The 17736-nt window shown below is 42.4% G+C and overlaps 1 protein-coding gene across 1 annotated transcript in view; it reads right to left on the bottom strand.

The window, feature by feature from the left end:
• Positions 1 to 17736, bottom strand: part of LOC147750851 (protein NEDD1-like) — a 381766-nt gene that overhangs the window by 59783 nt on the left and 304247 nt on the right. Inside the window, exon 11 of the mRNA XM_086937101.1 lies at positions 7549 to 7702. Within this exon, the coding sequence (XP_086793227.1) occupies positions 7549 to 7702 (154 nt within the window). The remainder of the gene's footprint in view (positions 1 to 7548; positions 7703 to 17736) is intronic.

Here is a 17736-nt window from a genome sequence, read left to right as displayed (position 1 = left end):
TTATAGTAATGCTTCTCCTTTATCAATTACAGATCTCCTGCTTTCAAATGTGTCTGTGTTGTTTTCATAATAATGACCTATGCGAAAGGTTCACCATTTAAATAGCCTGCGTTTTCTCAATAATGGGCTATGTTAAAGCTTTTATTTTTAATGGAAGAACTAAGTTCAGATCTGGACTACTTTTGCAATGTCTTGCCTCATAGCTTCATGCTTAATGGAAAGAATAGAATGCTGCACACTTCGCAAGATCAAAAGTCATTTTAAAAGATTAATTTGGCTTCTTACATTTTTGCCCACATCTTATTCTTCATTGCAACTTCTAAATAGCTGTTTTATGTAGCATGCAATCCCTATACTTAACACTATATATCCTTCAAACACATAAAGACATCAATGCAACTATTAGCTAAACTCGTAAATGAAATGTTAACACTTGCTGCCTTACTTTGATAGTCAACATAGTACATTACCTGAAGGACAAAAGTTGCTACATTTTTCATTTTCAAAATGGACTGCATACTTCCAGGATTCCAAAAAACAAAAATTTAGCTCACTTGTGTTTAGGTCTAAATGTCCTCTGACCATCTGTTACCTGCAGGCCCCAATCCTCCTTAGCAAGGCAATTTAAGTGAGATCTTCTATATGAATGATCAATGGCATGCAATGATGCCTGAATTTTAACTCCAAAGACTCCTGGAGAGGAGTCATTTCTGTGAAATTCAAATATTGCCTTAGCGTAACTAACTTCTGCAGCATCTATATGCTCATTGTTAACCAATGCTTTCAAGCTGTGTCTGGCTCTGGTACGTAAAAAAAAAAAATCACATCTGGGTCTAACATCTTAGGCACGACACTGTTGCATAAATTTGACAGTACTGAAAAATTACATTCAGTTTGAATGTCATTTTATCCTCTCACACAAATTCAGATCCTGACATGTGTCGCACTTTGTTTCAGTATTATCACATGATCTTCATTGAACCATATATACAAGAACACATATTTGTATGTCTCGTCTGAGCTTGGATAGCTTTTATTCTTTTTGGGAGTCCTAAAGGGTCCCTTTGTCATCAGATGCTAGGATAATTTTTTCCTTTATTAAAAAACACTTGCATTCTTTGAAATGGCACGTGAACACATTTTCCTTAACATTCCCATCATTTTCTATCACTCCATTCCAGTTAAATTTCAAAATTTTGATATTTAAGAATTACATTTATCTAATCGATTTTGGTGTTTCAACCCATAATTATCCGTATATGTCATTACACTTTGCACAGTCACAGTAACTGAATTAATTTAAAAAGAATCTTTTTACCTCTCATCTCAAAACGATTATTGTTAAATAAAAATGAAATGAAAATACGATTTATAATGCGCGCTAATAACCTGAGGTGTCTAGGCACATCGGCTCCCCCGGATATACTAACCAGAGTGGATAATTAACCTACTGTGATGGGCTAGATGTTAAAAAGCGGAGATTTTAAAAGTTTACGAAATCCCAGTAAATTGTTTACTGTCTTTAGTGCCAGTGGTAGGGAGTTCCACAATCTGGCTGTGCAGAAATAAAACTTCCCCCCCCCCCCCAAAATGCTGTTTTGGCCCTGGGGATTATCAGATTCGTAGAGGTTGCAGAGCGTAGCTGCAGCTCTGGAATATACCACTTGAAGTTGTCTGCGAAATATTCAGGGCCCAGGCCATGTAGTGCCTTGAAGGCGATACAGAGGGCCATAAATTCTATCCTTCTTTTAACTAGAAGCCAATGTAGAAATGGGAGGGCGTCGGCCACTGGTTGACGTTTTGGGATGTCAAGTAGAAGGCGAGCTGCTGCGTTTTGGAGGACCTGCAATTTATTGAGGAGACATGACTGTATATTTAGAAACAGCCCACTACAGTAATCTATTCTAGACAGGATCAAGGCTGTAACCACCGTTTTCTGGAGTTCTGACGGGATGTAGGGGAGAATTTTCCTGATAATTTTGAGAGAGTAAAAACATGTGGAGGTGATTGCGTATATTTGCCCCTCGAAAGACAACTTTGTGTCAATATAGACTCCTAGGTTTTTCACCTTTGAGGTGGAAGTAGGGATCTCTCCCATTTCCTGAGGACACCAATTGGGTTGCCAGAAGGAGGTATCTTGCCCAAACAGGAGTACCTAGGTCTTCCTGGTGTTCAGCCTCATGCAGTTTTGGGACATCCAGTGCCCAACTTTACGCATACAGTCCTGAAATCTACGAGAAGTGTTTGTGGAGTTCCCTGAAAATTACTATGGTTTGTGTGTCGTCGGCATACAACACTGTCTTGAAACCGAAAGACCTAATAAGAGAGCAGAGAGGGGCAACGTATAGATTGAAAAGTTTCGGGCTCAAAGAGGAGCCCTGTGGCACCCCGCATGGAAAAATGAACCAAGACTATGTATATCCGCCAAGCTCCACTCGTTGCACCTAGTCACGGAGAAAGGAGGTCAGAATGGCAGAAGGCGTTGCCCCCTGATCCCTACAGAAAACAATTGGTTTGGTAGGAGATCATGATCCACTGTGTTCGAATGCCGCAGAGAGGTCTAAGAGGATCAGGGCAGTCTTCCCACCCTTACCCAAGACCTCTCTTATTTCGTCCGACACATTAATCTGGGCCAGCTTGGTGCTGTGCTGGCTTCTAAAACCATATTGGGCACAGTCTAGGAGATTATTGTACTTCATAAACTGGTTGAATACTGTATTCATGGCCTTCTCAACGACCTTAGCTGAAAGGGGTTGTCGGGAGATAGGTCTGTAGTTGCTTTGATCAGTGCTATCCAAGTTAGGTTTTTTCAAGGGTGGGAGGATAGATGCCTTCTTCCATGGTATCAGAAAATACACATTGGAAATAATACAGTTAAAGAGTTTTGTAAGATAGCTAGTTGTAACCCCCAGGGCCAGGTGGAGGATCTTAGGGGGCAAGGTTCCCAGGGGGAGCCTAAACTCATCTGACCAAGAATTGTCATGACCTGTGTTTCCGAGAGGGTGTTGAAAGCATAGAGACAAGAGCTAGAGGCTGCTGGCATACATTCGGACCCTCTGTTGTGGTGGAAAGGAAGTCATTTGAATGCTTTCCCATCCCCTGGCGGGTGGATAGAAGTAGGTCTGAGACTATTTTGACTTTGGCTTAAAAAGAGTCTGCTAGCCGGTTGCAAAAGTCATGGTCCACAACTATATGTTTCTGACGAGGAAGGTTATTCAGTTTCTCCACTGCAGAAAAGAGTTCTTTGGTGGAATTAAGGGATGCGCTAATTTTAGCCGAGTAGTACTGTTTTTTTTTGTTAAGATTTTTTCTTTATACTCTGCAATAAATAGCTTTTTTGTAGGTGATCTTATGGTCGTGAACATAGTTCAAGCGCCATTATCTTTCCAGCCTTCGACGTACTTGCTTTAGTAATCTTAGGCTATCGTTGCACCATGGCTCAGATGGGCAAGTCCTTTTATTAGTTTTACCTTTTAGGGACGCAATGGTATCGAGAGTGTTGATGATCCAGTTGTGGTAGGTATTTGTAGCCTCGTTCAGGTCCACTGGAAGCCTCGGTTTAGAAAGGTGTAGGTGGCTAATGAAAATTTCTGTGGTAACTTTATGCCAGGGGCGTTTCCTAAGAATGTATGGGAGGGACCGCCCTGGTTCAGTTGTCATCTCTGGACAGATACTGAACATAATGGCTGAGTGGTCTGACCAGGTTAGAGGAATAATCGAGAGAATTTTAAGATAGGGGTTGTCGGAGAAAATGCCATCTAAGTGAGGTCAACACAATGAGGGCAGCCGCATCTTTAGATACTACGTTTTCGAGATGCAGATTAAAGTGCCCTAAGATGGTATAGTCAGGAAAAAGGACTTTAATATCTAGCAGTTGACTGGTGTTACGTAAAACATCAGCACTCTGACCTGGGGGTCTATAGAGAAGCACCCCGTTAAAAGAGTACCTGCTGGTCAAGATAATCATAAATATCAGTGCTTCACAGTTGTGGTGGTTTGGATGGGTTAAAAAGAGACTTTCTGCAGTTCCTGAAAGAGGATTGCAAGCCCCCCGTCCGTTTTATGAGGCCGGTCTAGTCTGGAGATAGCAAAGCCCAGAGGTATAGCCAAGATGAGATCTGGGTAAGAAGCAGCGTCTGCCCAAGTTTCGGTAATGAACATTAGACCCAGACCCTTGGAATCAAGAAAATCAGAGAAGGCCAGGGCATTTTTCTATCAGCGACCTTGGTTGATAAGTACAGCTTTAAATGTGTCTTTCCCAAGCTGTGTTGGGATCAAGGGTAATGGGCTTTGAGCCATGTGGAGTATGTGATGCTTTGAAGGGGGTGTGCCCATAATTTTATGGTCAGTTAAAAAAAGTTGACCGAGAGGGCAGGATCTCAGGCCTTCATGTTTCCCAGGTTCGTGGGGGCAGGGCAATAGGAGCCTGTGTCTCGAATCTGGATCCGCTTCTCATGAAAATTGTGGAGATTTAAAACAAAATTTGCCAGAGAGGCTGGCGCGGAGCGTGGTCCGACCACGGACAGCGCAGACAGGCTTGCCTTAGGCACGCAACTGGAATGACAGCGGCGTGTGTCTTCTGCAAATCCATGATGCCTACACGTTCAAATACAGATAGAAGCCTGAACCACTAAATCGTCACCGTGTGGTGTACTGAAAGTGGTCAGGCCTCTCTTCCTCTCCCGACATTCTCTCCACAGCAATCTGGAAGAATCCTGTGGTGGACCAGAGAGCGGGGGAGGGAATCTCCAGAGAGCCTCGAGAACGAGCCCTGATTACAACGGTCACAAGGTAAAATGTACATGTTTTAAAATCAAGCAGTTAAAGATTAAGACTGTATTATGCACTGTGCAAAATAGCAGTACCGCCCACTTGATTAATTAGCCAGGTAAACTGCTGCTCTTCTGCAGTGCCATCATGTTTAAATACAGACAGTAGTCTGAACCACTAGACCGTCACCCTGTGGTGTACCAGAAGTGGTCAGGCCTCTCTTGCTCTCCTGACCCTCCCTCCACAGCAATCAGGAAGAATTCCGTGTTGGACCAGAGAGTGGGGGAGGGAACCTCCAGAGAGCCTCCGAGAACAAGCCCTGATTAGAACGGTTACAATACATATATTAGGCCTAAAAACATTCATATAAGCAAGGTATTGTCCATGCTCATATCTTTCCATGATATAATCAAATTCTTAGTACAGAGCTGGCTTAGGCAAGAAGGGTTTATCGGCCTTAGGGTGGTCTTTCTCCATACTTTTTGACCCAGTCGAAAGAATAAATCATAAGGTCTAGTTGGCAGAATATAAAGCAGCCATTAAATTAGTAAAATCATAATGTTATAACCAGAAGACAGCATCACTTAAGTCCCCTAGTGATCTTTTTAAATTGATTAATCTATTATCGACACTACCTTCCCCAACATATAATGCAAGTTTGCAGGACGTTTGCAACGGTATGGCTAGATATCTTCATTTGAAAATTATTGATATCCACTCGTCTTTGGACAGTCCCAACTCTGAACTCCCTATTTTTGCACAAAAGATTAATACCTCATCCTGTAGTTCTTTCCATACTAAGAAAAGGAATGCCGGACTGTCTCCTTTCCTCCCTCTAACACATGAACAGACTGACCAGCTCCTAAGGGGGATTAAATCAGGCTTCCCACTGGAACCTTGCTCCTCTAAACTGATGAAGTTGGGAAAGGATATTCTTATTCGCCATCTATTGTCAATGCTCAATCTTGCCCTTTCCTCTGGACGCTAGCCTCTTAGCTGGAAAACAGCGGTTGTCAAGCCTTTGCTTTAAAAAAACTACCTTGATCCTTCTGAACTCAAAAACTATCAGCCCATTTCCTTACTGCCTGTTCCCACCAAGATCCTGGAAAAACATCCTAACGCCCAGTTGAGTACTTATTTGGAATAAAAGCATTTGCTTGATTCCTCCCAATATGGATTAAGGAGATGCCATGGGTCGGAGACTGCATTAATATCTGCAGTAAACAACATCCGCGCCCAGGTAGATGCCGGGCAGACCGTGCTGCTGATTTTGTTGGACCTATCCTCTGCTTTAGATACCATCTCCCCAACAAGGCTGATTGACCGCCTTCAGGAAATTGGGGTGACAGACTCTGCCTTGGAGCTCCTGTCCTCATTCCTGACAAATAGGTCACAGAAAGTAAAGATGGATCAATTTTACTCTGACTCCACAGCCATCAATTTTGGAGTTCCGCAGGGCTCCTCTATGAGCCCCACCTTATTCAATATATATGTCTCTCCGTTGGCTAAGCTGATCAGAGCCTTTGGGGTACAGGCATTATCCTATGCAGATGACACACAAATAATTGTGTCTATTACAAAGGATATAGAGGCCTCCACCGCAAATTTAAACAAATGCATGCATGCTGTGGCATCATGGATGGCAAATAACTACCTTTGACTTAATGGTGACAAAACTAAGGTTCTGGTATTTGGTAGCCAACTGTCTATTGTGTTATCCAGTTACGTCGCCCCTTTAAACAGGTCTCAGGCCTCCCATTGCAGCCTGTGTGTGCAGTTTTAAACTGCCATTTCGACCTGGCAAAATAAACCTTTTGCCAGGCCTAAACCTTCCTTTTTAATACATAAAAGTCACTCCTAGGGTAGGTACAAGCCAGCCCATAGGGCATGGTGCAGTGTTTTTAAAAAGTTGGACACGTACTTTTAAGTTTTACATTTATTTTCTTAATTTATACATACATATTTAAGTACTAATTTTGATACCAAACTACCAAGAAGTCTCTCTTCCTAGGCACTCTGTCTGGCTTCATCATCACTGGAAAAGCTTTCTTCTGTGACTGTACTCCACTTGCACCCCTTTTAGTCATTTTCAAACTTGAAATGAAAATGACATTGGTATCCAGGGAGAATAGTATCATCCTGTAGCACACCTGGACCTTCTCTGTCTATTCTTAACTAGCTGTATACGGATGCATGAAAATGATATATCCTGTAAGTCGTGGTTGCAGGCTTGATCGGTCTCTTGGACTTGTAATCATTCATGTGGACCTTGGGATTTCCAATAGACTGTGCTGTTGGTGATAGCAGGTAATTGGAGCATATAGAGTACCTGGACCCATTTCTCTCTCACTCCAGCATATTGTTGTTGAAGGGTCTGTCTACTGCTGGCCATTTGGCTGATGGCCTGGGCATCCATGTGCTGGTTCTAAGACTAGCTTGAGGCAAGCATTGTAAGATTCAGGACTCCATGGCATCACCTAACAATCACTATTATTGCACATCAGCGTTCAAGCAATAGACTCACTGCGATCCTGGGGAAATGGGAAGTGGTTCAGTTCCTAAAAAGCTGCCATCAACAGTGCACTCTACCATTTGGCTCTAGTTTGTAGTGTATTTTGTAATTTATCCTGAATGGTATTTCTTTAACTTACAGATAAGGCCCGATATTCGGAATTATATGATATTCTGCACTTCCTAAACATCCAACTAATTTTGTTCATTCCTTTAATATTTAACAACTCTTTTTTGGTAAGTATAGAGCATTATATTCAGCATTACCTGGTATCTTTTGCTGCTTCTTCAATTGTGTCTTTTATTAAATTCATCTGAAATGATTTCAAAAATGTACTTCTTTTCCTTTTAATGGTATCTGCAATATTTTTTGATACTGAATTTGCAGCTCTGGCAGTGACGGAAGTCATGATTTTTGGTCCTATAAATAATAATAATAAAAAAAAAAGAATGTAGCCATTTATTGAGCCAAGATGACAATCACAAAAGCATCTGCACTTTTGCATTAACTTTTTCTGTTTACAAAAATGGATATGCCATTGAAACTGGTTATTAATGGTAAAATTACTAGTGTAAAAACAACAGCACTGACTGCCATTCACCGTGTTTCATACTGGTCCTTGTCCCCGCATTCAATACAAACACTTAGTCAGTTTAAACCAATATGTAGCTATTTAACACTTGACACATTTGAAACATAATTATTAAATTACTAAACAGGATTACATTCTTAATTCTTCAAAGAAACCAATTTCAATTATAAACGTCAGTCAGATGAGGTGTGCACTTGTTACAAGTCCAGCCAGAGCTAGCCCCTTCCTACGTAGAAGGGCGTGACTGCCTGTTTGTATCTATGTCTTTTCTTATAAAATAATGTTTTGTAAGCCTGGCCTGACAGCACAGCTGGCGGCAGACACTTGCTAGCACTGGGTATAGTAACTTGCACAACCCGATAGAATCCAGACTGTATGTAAAGGAAGTATACAGTACAATAGTGAAAGAATATGTATATCACAGTGCTACATCAGACCACACCCTTGCTACCAAGAGAGTGCAATATGGTGGAGTACCACACTCAAACTAGAAGATGGCCTGGAGCACCTGCTACAGGCCATTTTCTAACTGTCAACAGACCTTAGGCGATAAATAGAAAAAGAGCTTCCAGAAGCACTACAAAGAAAATGGCTTAGGCTCCACTCACTTGTTGGTACCACAGTTGAGAGGGTAGAACATGGGTGCTATTACTGAAAATGTATGTTTGTTCATACAGCCGGACTGAGTCATTTATGGTGGCAAGCAAATGATCAATGCCATAGTCCTGATCAGTTTATTGAAAAAAAACATACAATAAAGGCTGTAGCCTAACATGATTATTGCAAGAAATATATGTTAAAGCCAATAGTTTGCATGTATATTCTCCTTACTTTCTATTAAAGCCAGTAGAAAAGAATGTTGTTATATTAAATCTCACTGTTTACCACAGTAGAAAAGAGTTTTGATGTTGGTTACCTCTCTAAAAAACAAATTGTGTAACCACCACATGCAGCCATACCCCAAGTATGGCTGTTGGCCAAGCGCAGCGTAATGCTATAAAAAACTTTTCTGATTTTTAATCTCAATACTAATAAGCGGCACTTTTGGGGCCCACAAAATGGGCCCGTGAGTAAGGGTGGGCGTAGTTCGCGAAGTAGCGCTACACGAAGCTACGCGAAGTGCACTTCGCACTACGCGAACTTCACGTAGCACTACGCGAGCTGCGTAGTAGCATGTTCGCACTGTGCAAGATGTGTTTTCAATGATTGCACAGTGCGAACAAGCATCCGGCACTGTGCAATCATTGAAAACGGCATCTTGCACAGTGCGAGCAGTAGTTTTCTGCTGCTCGAGTAGATTATTACTCGAGCTGCAGCTTTCTCAACGCGAACTGCTAGTTTCTCATTGAGAGCGGTCGCAAGCATGCGCAACCACTCACAATGAGAAACCTTACCTCCCCGCTATGATAATCTCGCCGGGATGTCATTTTGCTCACTCGCGGTCACGAACATGACGTTCAGGACGGCGAACAAGCAAAAAATGAGCGCTGCACTACGCTACGCTGCACTACGCGTGTTCGCACTGTGCTACGTGCCGCTCGCGTAGTGCAAAGTTGCGCAAATTTCGCAAACTCAGCGAGCGTAGCGTAGTGCTTCGCCCAGGGTTACCCGTGAGTCAAGGTGTACTCGCCCCTTATTTTCATATTTGTTTGATTTTTCACCAACACTGTGCTTGGTGAACTGTACTGGCTAACGGTGACAGAAACAGAATTTGCATATGATGCCCAACCAACCAGAACTCAGCAAATTCGGATGATGGAAGAAAAAGCTCCCTTATTAAATGGTGTGACTTTATTTTTGTTATTGGATTCATAAAATCCTTAGTGGATTTGTGAAATAAGAATCTGTATATAATGGTCCAGATATCTTTAGAAGTTCATCTCTTCATGACCACAACGGTACACTTTTTATGTACACAATTCTTGAAAACTATGAAATGGATTTACTTCCAACACACAAAAACACAGTCGTTCTAATAAGGTAGAGTTATACCTTAGTGCCAACATTGGTATTATTTTATTCAGTTGTTTCTTTCTGTATCGAAGAGCACAGAATCCATTGCTGAAAGCATGAGATGGATGCAAAGCTTTCCTTAATCCTGTGTGCAGAACTGTCTCCATATACCTAATGCTATTCAAAGGTAAAAGATGGCATTTCAGATTAGAATTTGGTAAGTTCACTTTTCAACAGATATTACCAAAGAAGAATCCAGAGGCCCAGGTTGGACGCTAGTTGCTCTGGAGAGGGCACCCTAGCAAATCAATCATTTAAAAAGAGCAAGAAATTAACCTACTGCAGCCACAAAAAAACATCAAAAGGGCTTGCAGTTTCCATGGTACAGGTTGCATTCACACCTGACATCATTCTTGTATACTAGCAATGCTGGCCGACCCAGTGTGGACTAGAACAATTGCTTATTATTGTTTTTCAAACAAACCTTAAAATATGCATAGTGTAGACTCGCAGAACAAACCACGTTATTGTTCCAAGAAGAGCCTAAGTTTTTCAGCATGATGAAATTCTGAAGTAGAATGTTTTTGCTAAACTCCTTTAAATGCAATATTGGAATAAGCCTCGCTTATTCTTCACTTTCTGCACAAAGAAAATGCTGTTAAATGTAACAGAACACGAACACCAGCAGCTGCTTGGGAATTATGTGTTCCTGTGGTAGGTTTGTTACTCCAAAATTACTCTTAATTACTCAAGTGTAGTTTTCAGTCGTTTTGCATCACATACGTTACACGGAATTACCCAAATTACTCAGATTACTCCAGTAGAATTGACATTTCACCCCGGATTAGTAATTTAGTATAGAAATCAAGCAATTTGGAATCATTGCATGCATCCGAAGCAGAGTATAACCCTTTTTCAGCTAAAAAAAAGAAAACTGGCAATATGTGCATGTGTAGTGCTGGCTGCACAAGGCTTTGGCTAACCAGCTTTTGATATGTGGTATCTGATTCTCGGATTGTGCCAATAGGTGTGTTAGAACCCACATGAGTAGAGTAGGAGACAACCATGGCATAGGTCTCGGGCATAAAATTCAGGTTATCTATTTGCTTTCATATGAAGATGGAGAATTAAAAACTTTCGCTTACAGAAACATACAGGTCTTTTCAAGATGTTGAGCATGGCTTTCAGTCATGCAAATAAAAAGAGCGGGCCTACTATTCCTTGTAAAAAGACTTTGAAGTTGCTACCAAACTGTTTTGTGTCTAATATATTTTTTGTGGACAAGGTCTTTATTTCATACAAAGTGCCCCATGAACACCTGGGCAACAACCACTATCAATATTCTAGCAGAATGCTTCAATTCACTTTTTTTCTTTCAATTATTTATTGAGAAATCAGAGCAAAACAAAATAAAAAGGGGAGGAGACGTGAAACATGAGACGCCATTTGTGTGATAATAATACAGCATGAAGGAATCGAATACAAAATGAACCGAAATACTGGCCATATGACATGTTAAATTCCCACGGAACAGGGACCCTTGAAGCGCTAGGAAGGGCAACATCAAGAGGGCTCATGGATTCACAATTACATACAAAATAATCAATGGGATAAGAGGAGGGGGGCTTCAATTTACTGTGAAAGAATTGTGAATACAGTTAAAAATTAAGATAGAAAGAGCAGACGCATATACATATTAGGATGGTTAGTTATGTTGAGTAATGGAATTTTGCCTGTACTTGGGAGTGAAGGATTTCATTGGCTAGTAAATGTGTGTGACTGCCTCGGCGGTAGCAGGGTGTGTTTTCTTGGTCATCCTTTTTTATTGAAAATTTGTAATGAAGGGTTTTTATGGGTGCAGAAATGTACAATTGGGTACATTTTTTTTTTTAATCAGATCTATACATACGTATTAAGGCATTGTATTGTTTGTTCTTGCTGCTGGCTTTCACAAATGTTCTTGATTGGTGTAAAAATAATTGCATTGCCTGAACTATGATGTGCAGTTGCGATTCGGTGTACTATTTATAGGGTGGCTTATTGTGTGAGTTAGTAAACTAATTTTAACAAAAAAAGGGGTGTCCCAAAACGTGATTTTCTCCATGTTAATTTCTATAGAAAACTTTAGACAAGGCTACAGGTCGAATGGGTGAACGAAATTTGGCAGGGAGAAGGGTTTTGGTCTAGAAAGCACATTTTTGTTTATTTGGTGTAAATCCGTTCAGTATTTTTTGAGAAATATCAACATTTACAGATATCGATATTTGGGAATTCTGCCATCTGATTGGCTGAAGCATTACAAGCGTGAGCTTGCTGCTTATTGGTTGCGAGCGCTGCGAGCAGTTGCAACTAGGAAGTGTTGGCCGCCATTTTGTGATTCCGTTGAAGCGAGTAAGGAGAAAAAAGGGCAAAAAAAAGTGGGAAAGAGAAGGGTAGGAGCACTGTAACCTATGTGGGGTGTTTAGGGTGTGCTATAGAGGCGGTGTGAAGCGAAGTATTCACCCCTACCAGTGTGAAAGCGCTGGGCTACGGAAATTAAGTGAGGTATTGCCTAGAGTCTGATGCTGCTAAGGTGAGCTGGTGCGGGACTCGGGGATTAAAGTGTGAGCCCAAATGGTGTGTCTTATGCTGTGAAGTCATGTGCCGTGGCCGCTGCACTACACTTGTGGAAGTAGTGTCAGCATGTGTTTATACCTACTAGGACGAACTACTGACCCATACTGATCTGGAAATCTGGGGTACGGAAAATATGTGAGGTATTGTCTAGTGTCTCATGTTGCTAAGCTGAGCTGTTGCCGGACTCTGGGATGAAAGCGTGAGCCCAAACTGTGTGTTATATGCTGTGAAGTCATGTGCTCTGGCCGCTGTCACATCTGTCCAAGTAGTGTTGGCATGTAGTTATGCCTACTCGGAGTAACTTTTGTTTCGAACAATGTAACTTGTGTATGGTGCTTAGGGGGTGTTATACAGGGAGTGCGAAGGTAAGTGCGCGCGTATCAAATCAATTTGGTATTTGTAAAGTGCAAACTACTCACTCCTACGAGTCTGATGGCGCTGGTGGCATAAGCTGAGCTGCTGACGGACTCTGGGTAAAGTCGCTGAACTACTGACCCCTACCGGTCAGAAAGTGCTGGGTATGGAAATTAAGTGAGGTACTGCCTAGAGTGTCATGCTGCTAAATTGAGCTGCTGCTGGACTCGGGGATGAAACCATGAGCCCAAACTGTGTGTGCTATGCTGTGAAGTAATGTGCTCTGGGCGCTGTGCCACACCTGTCCAACTTGTATATGGTGCTTAGGTGGTTTTGTACAGGGAGTGCGAAAGTAAATCAATACAGTATTTGTATAGGGCAAACTACTCACCCCTATGGGTGAGTAGAGCCGGTGATCAAAGCGAGAGCTCTGTGCTGCAAAGTCAGATGGTCTGGCCGCTGCGCTACAGCAGTGTGCTGTGTGTAGAATACATTTTGGCGAGGGTCCAGGAGTTGCCGTTACCCGGCCCTAAAATATCGGGCCTAAGTTGTCAGTTATAGGGTGGCTCTAAAAAGAGCCCTTGTGTTCATTAGTTGGAGCTACATATAAGTGTGGATGCACAGCTTCAAGTTATTCAGGAAAACTCCCTGATCTGTGAAGTGTACTCCATCACTTTTGTAGATATCAGCCATATTAAAACGTATGTTGTTGTTGTAGATGGACTCCATTTTGTGGTCTCTGAGGTATGCAAACACAGCTTTGTTGACTTTCTTCCTAGATTTTCCCAATCTGAGGACAAATAGTTTTGACCATTTCCACTTCTGTCTTTGGCCTATATTGGAATATACAAAGACAGTTTGAGGCAAAAGTAACATCAATTGTCCAAAGGTGTCCTTCATAAGCATTTCCAAACCTACCCCAGTCAATGTGCCTAGGCTGTTTCCACCACAGTGCACAATCATGAGGTCAGGGTGTTGGAGATGCAAACAGATTTTAACCAAAGGCAACAATTGGTGCCACTTCAATCCTCTCTGTGCAAACCATTTAATGTCCACATTTTGTAAACCTAGGTCTAAGTCAATACGTCTCTGTTCTGCATACCTCTTGCACCAGAAAATATAGCTATGTCCTTCAATCCACACTAGCACTTTGAAGGTATGGCTGGAAGGTATGGAAAGATGTCTGCAGCTCATGCAGTTCCTTCGTAGAATAAGAGATAGGTTTAAAGATGGGGAACTACTCTTTTTTGCCATACAAAACGATACCCGATTGGGAGATGAAAGCATTGGTTTTTAAAATTCGGGTGCACATTCGTTTTGTGAAAAAGCATCTTTGTGATTCGTTAAGAAAAAGCGGTTTCAACGTGGAGTACATATCATAGGATAAAATTTGCTCAACTCAACCACGCCTGCTACTTGCATTTGGAAGTTCGAACTTAAAACAATTGTGAACGTTTAACCTGCCGTGCCTTTAAATGTTCGAGAAAATGTTGCAAAAAAAAAAAAAATCGATAGGTTTAAAAAAATTGATGAACTTTTACCCTGCACGTGTTGTAGAAAGTTCTAGAAAGTGTGTTGATAGAATGCGTTGCACTGCTGACTTCTATGTTCCAGTGAATATGAAAAAAACTGTTTATATGAAAAATTAAAAAGGAACTAATAGAGAGAAGTTTTGAAACATAAAAGAATCAAGGAAGTATTCTAATTTGTTCTTTACATGTATTTATGTGTGGAGGAACACAATTATAGAAACAGCACCAGGAAGAGGAAGAAGCAGGCAGTGGGGGGATGGGGGGAGATGGGCACAATGGCACACATACACAATCAAGTACAGCACAAGTATAGACAAACAATGGCCAAAATGAAACACACAAACAAGGAGCACCAGTCACACAGCCCACCAACGTCACACCACTGAACAAGCACAGAAGTGAAAACCACACTGCATTCATACAGGGTGTGTACAAAGGCAGGTCATGGGTGTTGAGGGATGTCTGCGACCATGTTCATCATGGATGAGATGCCTAGCACGTGGCACATGGGTGGGTTCACTGTGTGTTACGTTAACAAAGAGCTGCTCCTCCCTCCCACGACCCCCACTCTTTTGTATGGTGCGCTGTTGTATCCCTGCACTCGTACGGCACAACATTGTAATGTCTATTCGGGCATGTTGCGGCATTCCAGCTACACCATGAGAGTGCCGTTTGGTGGTGGTGCATGCCACTTTACAACATCGTCTGCTACGCCCTTGTGGCAGGCAACACCAGAACACAGAGACACACTGTGGGCCAGACAAGGAAAATGGATGCTTAAAGATATATTTCGAGGAGTATTTTATTAGGCAGTTGAAACAGTCAAAAGAAACAGGTTCCAAAGGAAGACACAACAACAAAATGAAAAAATAATTGTAGCCACTTTTGTTCGTGGGTCTTGAAAGAAGAAAGTTCCGGACTCAGGTCTTCAGTCAGCTCCGTATTGTTGGTTGCAGCAGTATTATGTGGAAAAGAAAAAAATAAAGAATATCGCCATCAGTGCCTTCGTCTGAGGATTTAGGAGACGTGGGGCGGGATAGTGGGGAACGTTCAAAGGAATGCACCGCAAACCGCCACCCTTGAACAGTAGTCTTTAAAGGCAGCACAGTAGTCAAAAGAAAAAGCAAGAAAAACTCTTTTAAGGACTATTAAATGCTTGCGTGCTTCCCTCCTCCCCGTTCGCTACTTTTTCGCCTGCAGCACTTTTAGAAAATACGGCCCGTATACGAGCACGTACCTGCCGCAGCCACTCTCCTCCAGGAGCGCCTCTGGTCTCTTCGCCTTGTTGAAAGGGATCCAGCGTCTTCTTGGGAAGGAAAGGATCCGTTTCTCTCGGGTCCGCCTCGTCTACTTCTCTTCCTGGAGTTCCGGCATCCGGAGGAGTTGTCAGCTGTTCCGGCTTCCCTCTCGTCCGGTCGGCTTCCTCTTCGTCTGTTTTCTGTGGCGTCGTTATGACGCTGGTGGCGAGTTGCTTTCTGCCAATGGAGAACCAGTCTTCGGGTTTGTGGACGGTACCAGAGTTTTGTATGCCTCGATCCTTAAAGGCCCACAACACCTCCGCAGAAGAAGTGGACTGTGGAGAGAGGACGGGGAAAAGGTAATGGGGGAACATATTAAGATCATCATCCCGTGACTGTTCGAGAGCTGGCACCTGGTTACACACACTTACCGCACTTCCTGCACACGGACATGTCAGAGACATCCCGTTCCTCTTTCCAGATAGGCACACCTCTGCGCTGACCTGTGTACGCCGGACCAGCATACGCCTGTTGTGCATGCAGGAGGATGCGTGGGTAGCTACATGCCCAGGGTCACTCCCAACACTGAGGTGACATGGCAACATCTGCTGAAGACAGCACACTGTGATGTTGCAGGGCCCGTGCCTATCATGTTAACACAATAACCATATGGACACACTTGCTCAGATGCGGGTTTAAGGGCGTTGGCAGTCCTGGTGTTGTTGCGATGAGTCTTGTGACTCTCATGGGTATCCCTGTATCTTGCTCATTGACTCTATGGCACCTGTGGGTATTCTGGTGTGGCTCTTGGCTGTGTTTTCTTTCATGCTGCAGGTATTCATCCTGCTTAAAACCAGCAGAAAGCAGGTGTAAAATCCCTGGTGGTAATGTGGCTTATCGCCGGAATTTGTTTCGCATTACAGTTGTTGTGAAGGTTGTGATGTGATTTTTTTCGTGTGCAGAACAATATACAAACTAGGCAGTGTATCCCATCAAGGTCCAGCATGTGAAGCACTATTCCTAATCAATATAAATACAATGAGAATTCTTCATTGATTTTGTGTGTACACTGTAAGTGCAGCCACTACCTCAGTGCAATTCAATAGAGGATTTTAGTAATTAGAATAAATCGCAAAGGTGCACCCTGAGCCTTTTTGCATGGGAACGGCTACTCTGCATTTAATTATCAGCACTTTATTGCAACTAAAGTTGAGATAAATCTAAGACAGTATTCAGAAGTTGGTGCAAAGTGCAGACATCACCAGTATTCCGGCGATAAGTGCCCCAAAATTTAACACCATGGTGGATACCACCAACTAACAGTAATACGAACAAGAAAAAGTCACACAGCAGTTTAGAAAACAACCAAAAAGGTTAATAATTTTTTTTTCAAACTTTATTTTTTATAAACTTATATAAACCATAAACTATTTTCAAATTTTATTTTTTTATTTATATAATAAACCTATAGAAAACATTTAACAATAATAATAGAAAACAACAAGGTGGAAGACTCCTGTGGGGACTATGGATGTCGACGACAGAGCCTGGAAAATAAAGCCCAAAATAAGGACGTGTGTAATGTGCATATGAAAGGACAGAGAGAGAAACCGAGAAGGAAAAACAAGCCAGAGAGAAAAAGAGAGGGAAGGAAAGAAAGAGTGAGAAAGGGAGTGAGAAAGGGAGAAGGGAGAGAGAGATAGAATGAAAGGAATGAAGAGAGTGAGATAGAGAGTGAAGGGAGAGAAATGAAAAAGAGAGAGAGAGACTGTCGCCTCTGCGCATCCATGAGCAAATAATTACCTGGTGCCAGCGGAGTGTGCAGCAGTGGGCGGACTCCATGTGCCTGTCAAAACCCCGCCGATCTCACATGTGTTGTTGAGTCCTGAGTCCTGAATGGCGGAGGCTGCATTAGCTTCTTCAGGGATCTGACAAATGTCGCTGAGTCCTGAATGGTGGAGACCACATCAGCTTCTCCGCGACCCGGCATATCTCACACATGTCGCTGAGTCCTGAGTCGTCAATGGCGGAGACCACCTCAGGGTTTGGTGCCGTTAAGCCTGTGGAACTCAAGTCTGTGCCACATGGTGGTAGGCCCCGGATGGCCACATCAGTTTCAGATGGCACTAACCCTATGCATATAAAGTCCACTCCAAGTGGATGGTAGGC

Source organism: Lissotriton vulgaris, chromosome 1_1 (genome assembly GCF_964263255.1).
Source record: "Lissotriton vulgaris chromosome 1_1, aLisVul1.2, whole genome shotgun sequence".
Taxonomy (NCBI): domain Eukaryota; kingdom Metazoa; phylum Chordata; class Amphibia; order Caudata; family Salamandridae; genus Lissotriton; species Lissotriton vulgaris.
Note: the sequence above shows the minus strand (reverse complement) of the source record. Positions and strands in the feature narration are given on the sequence as shown.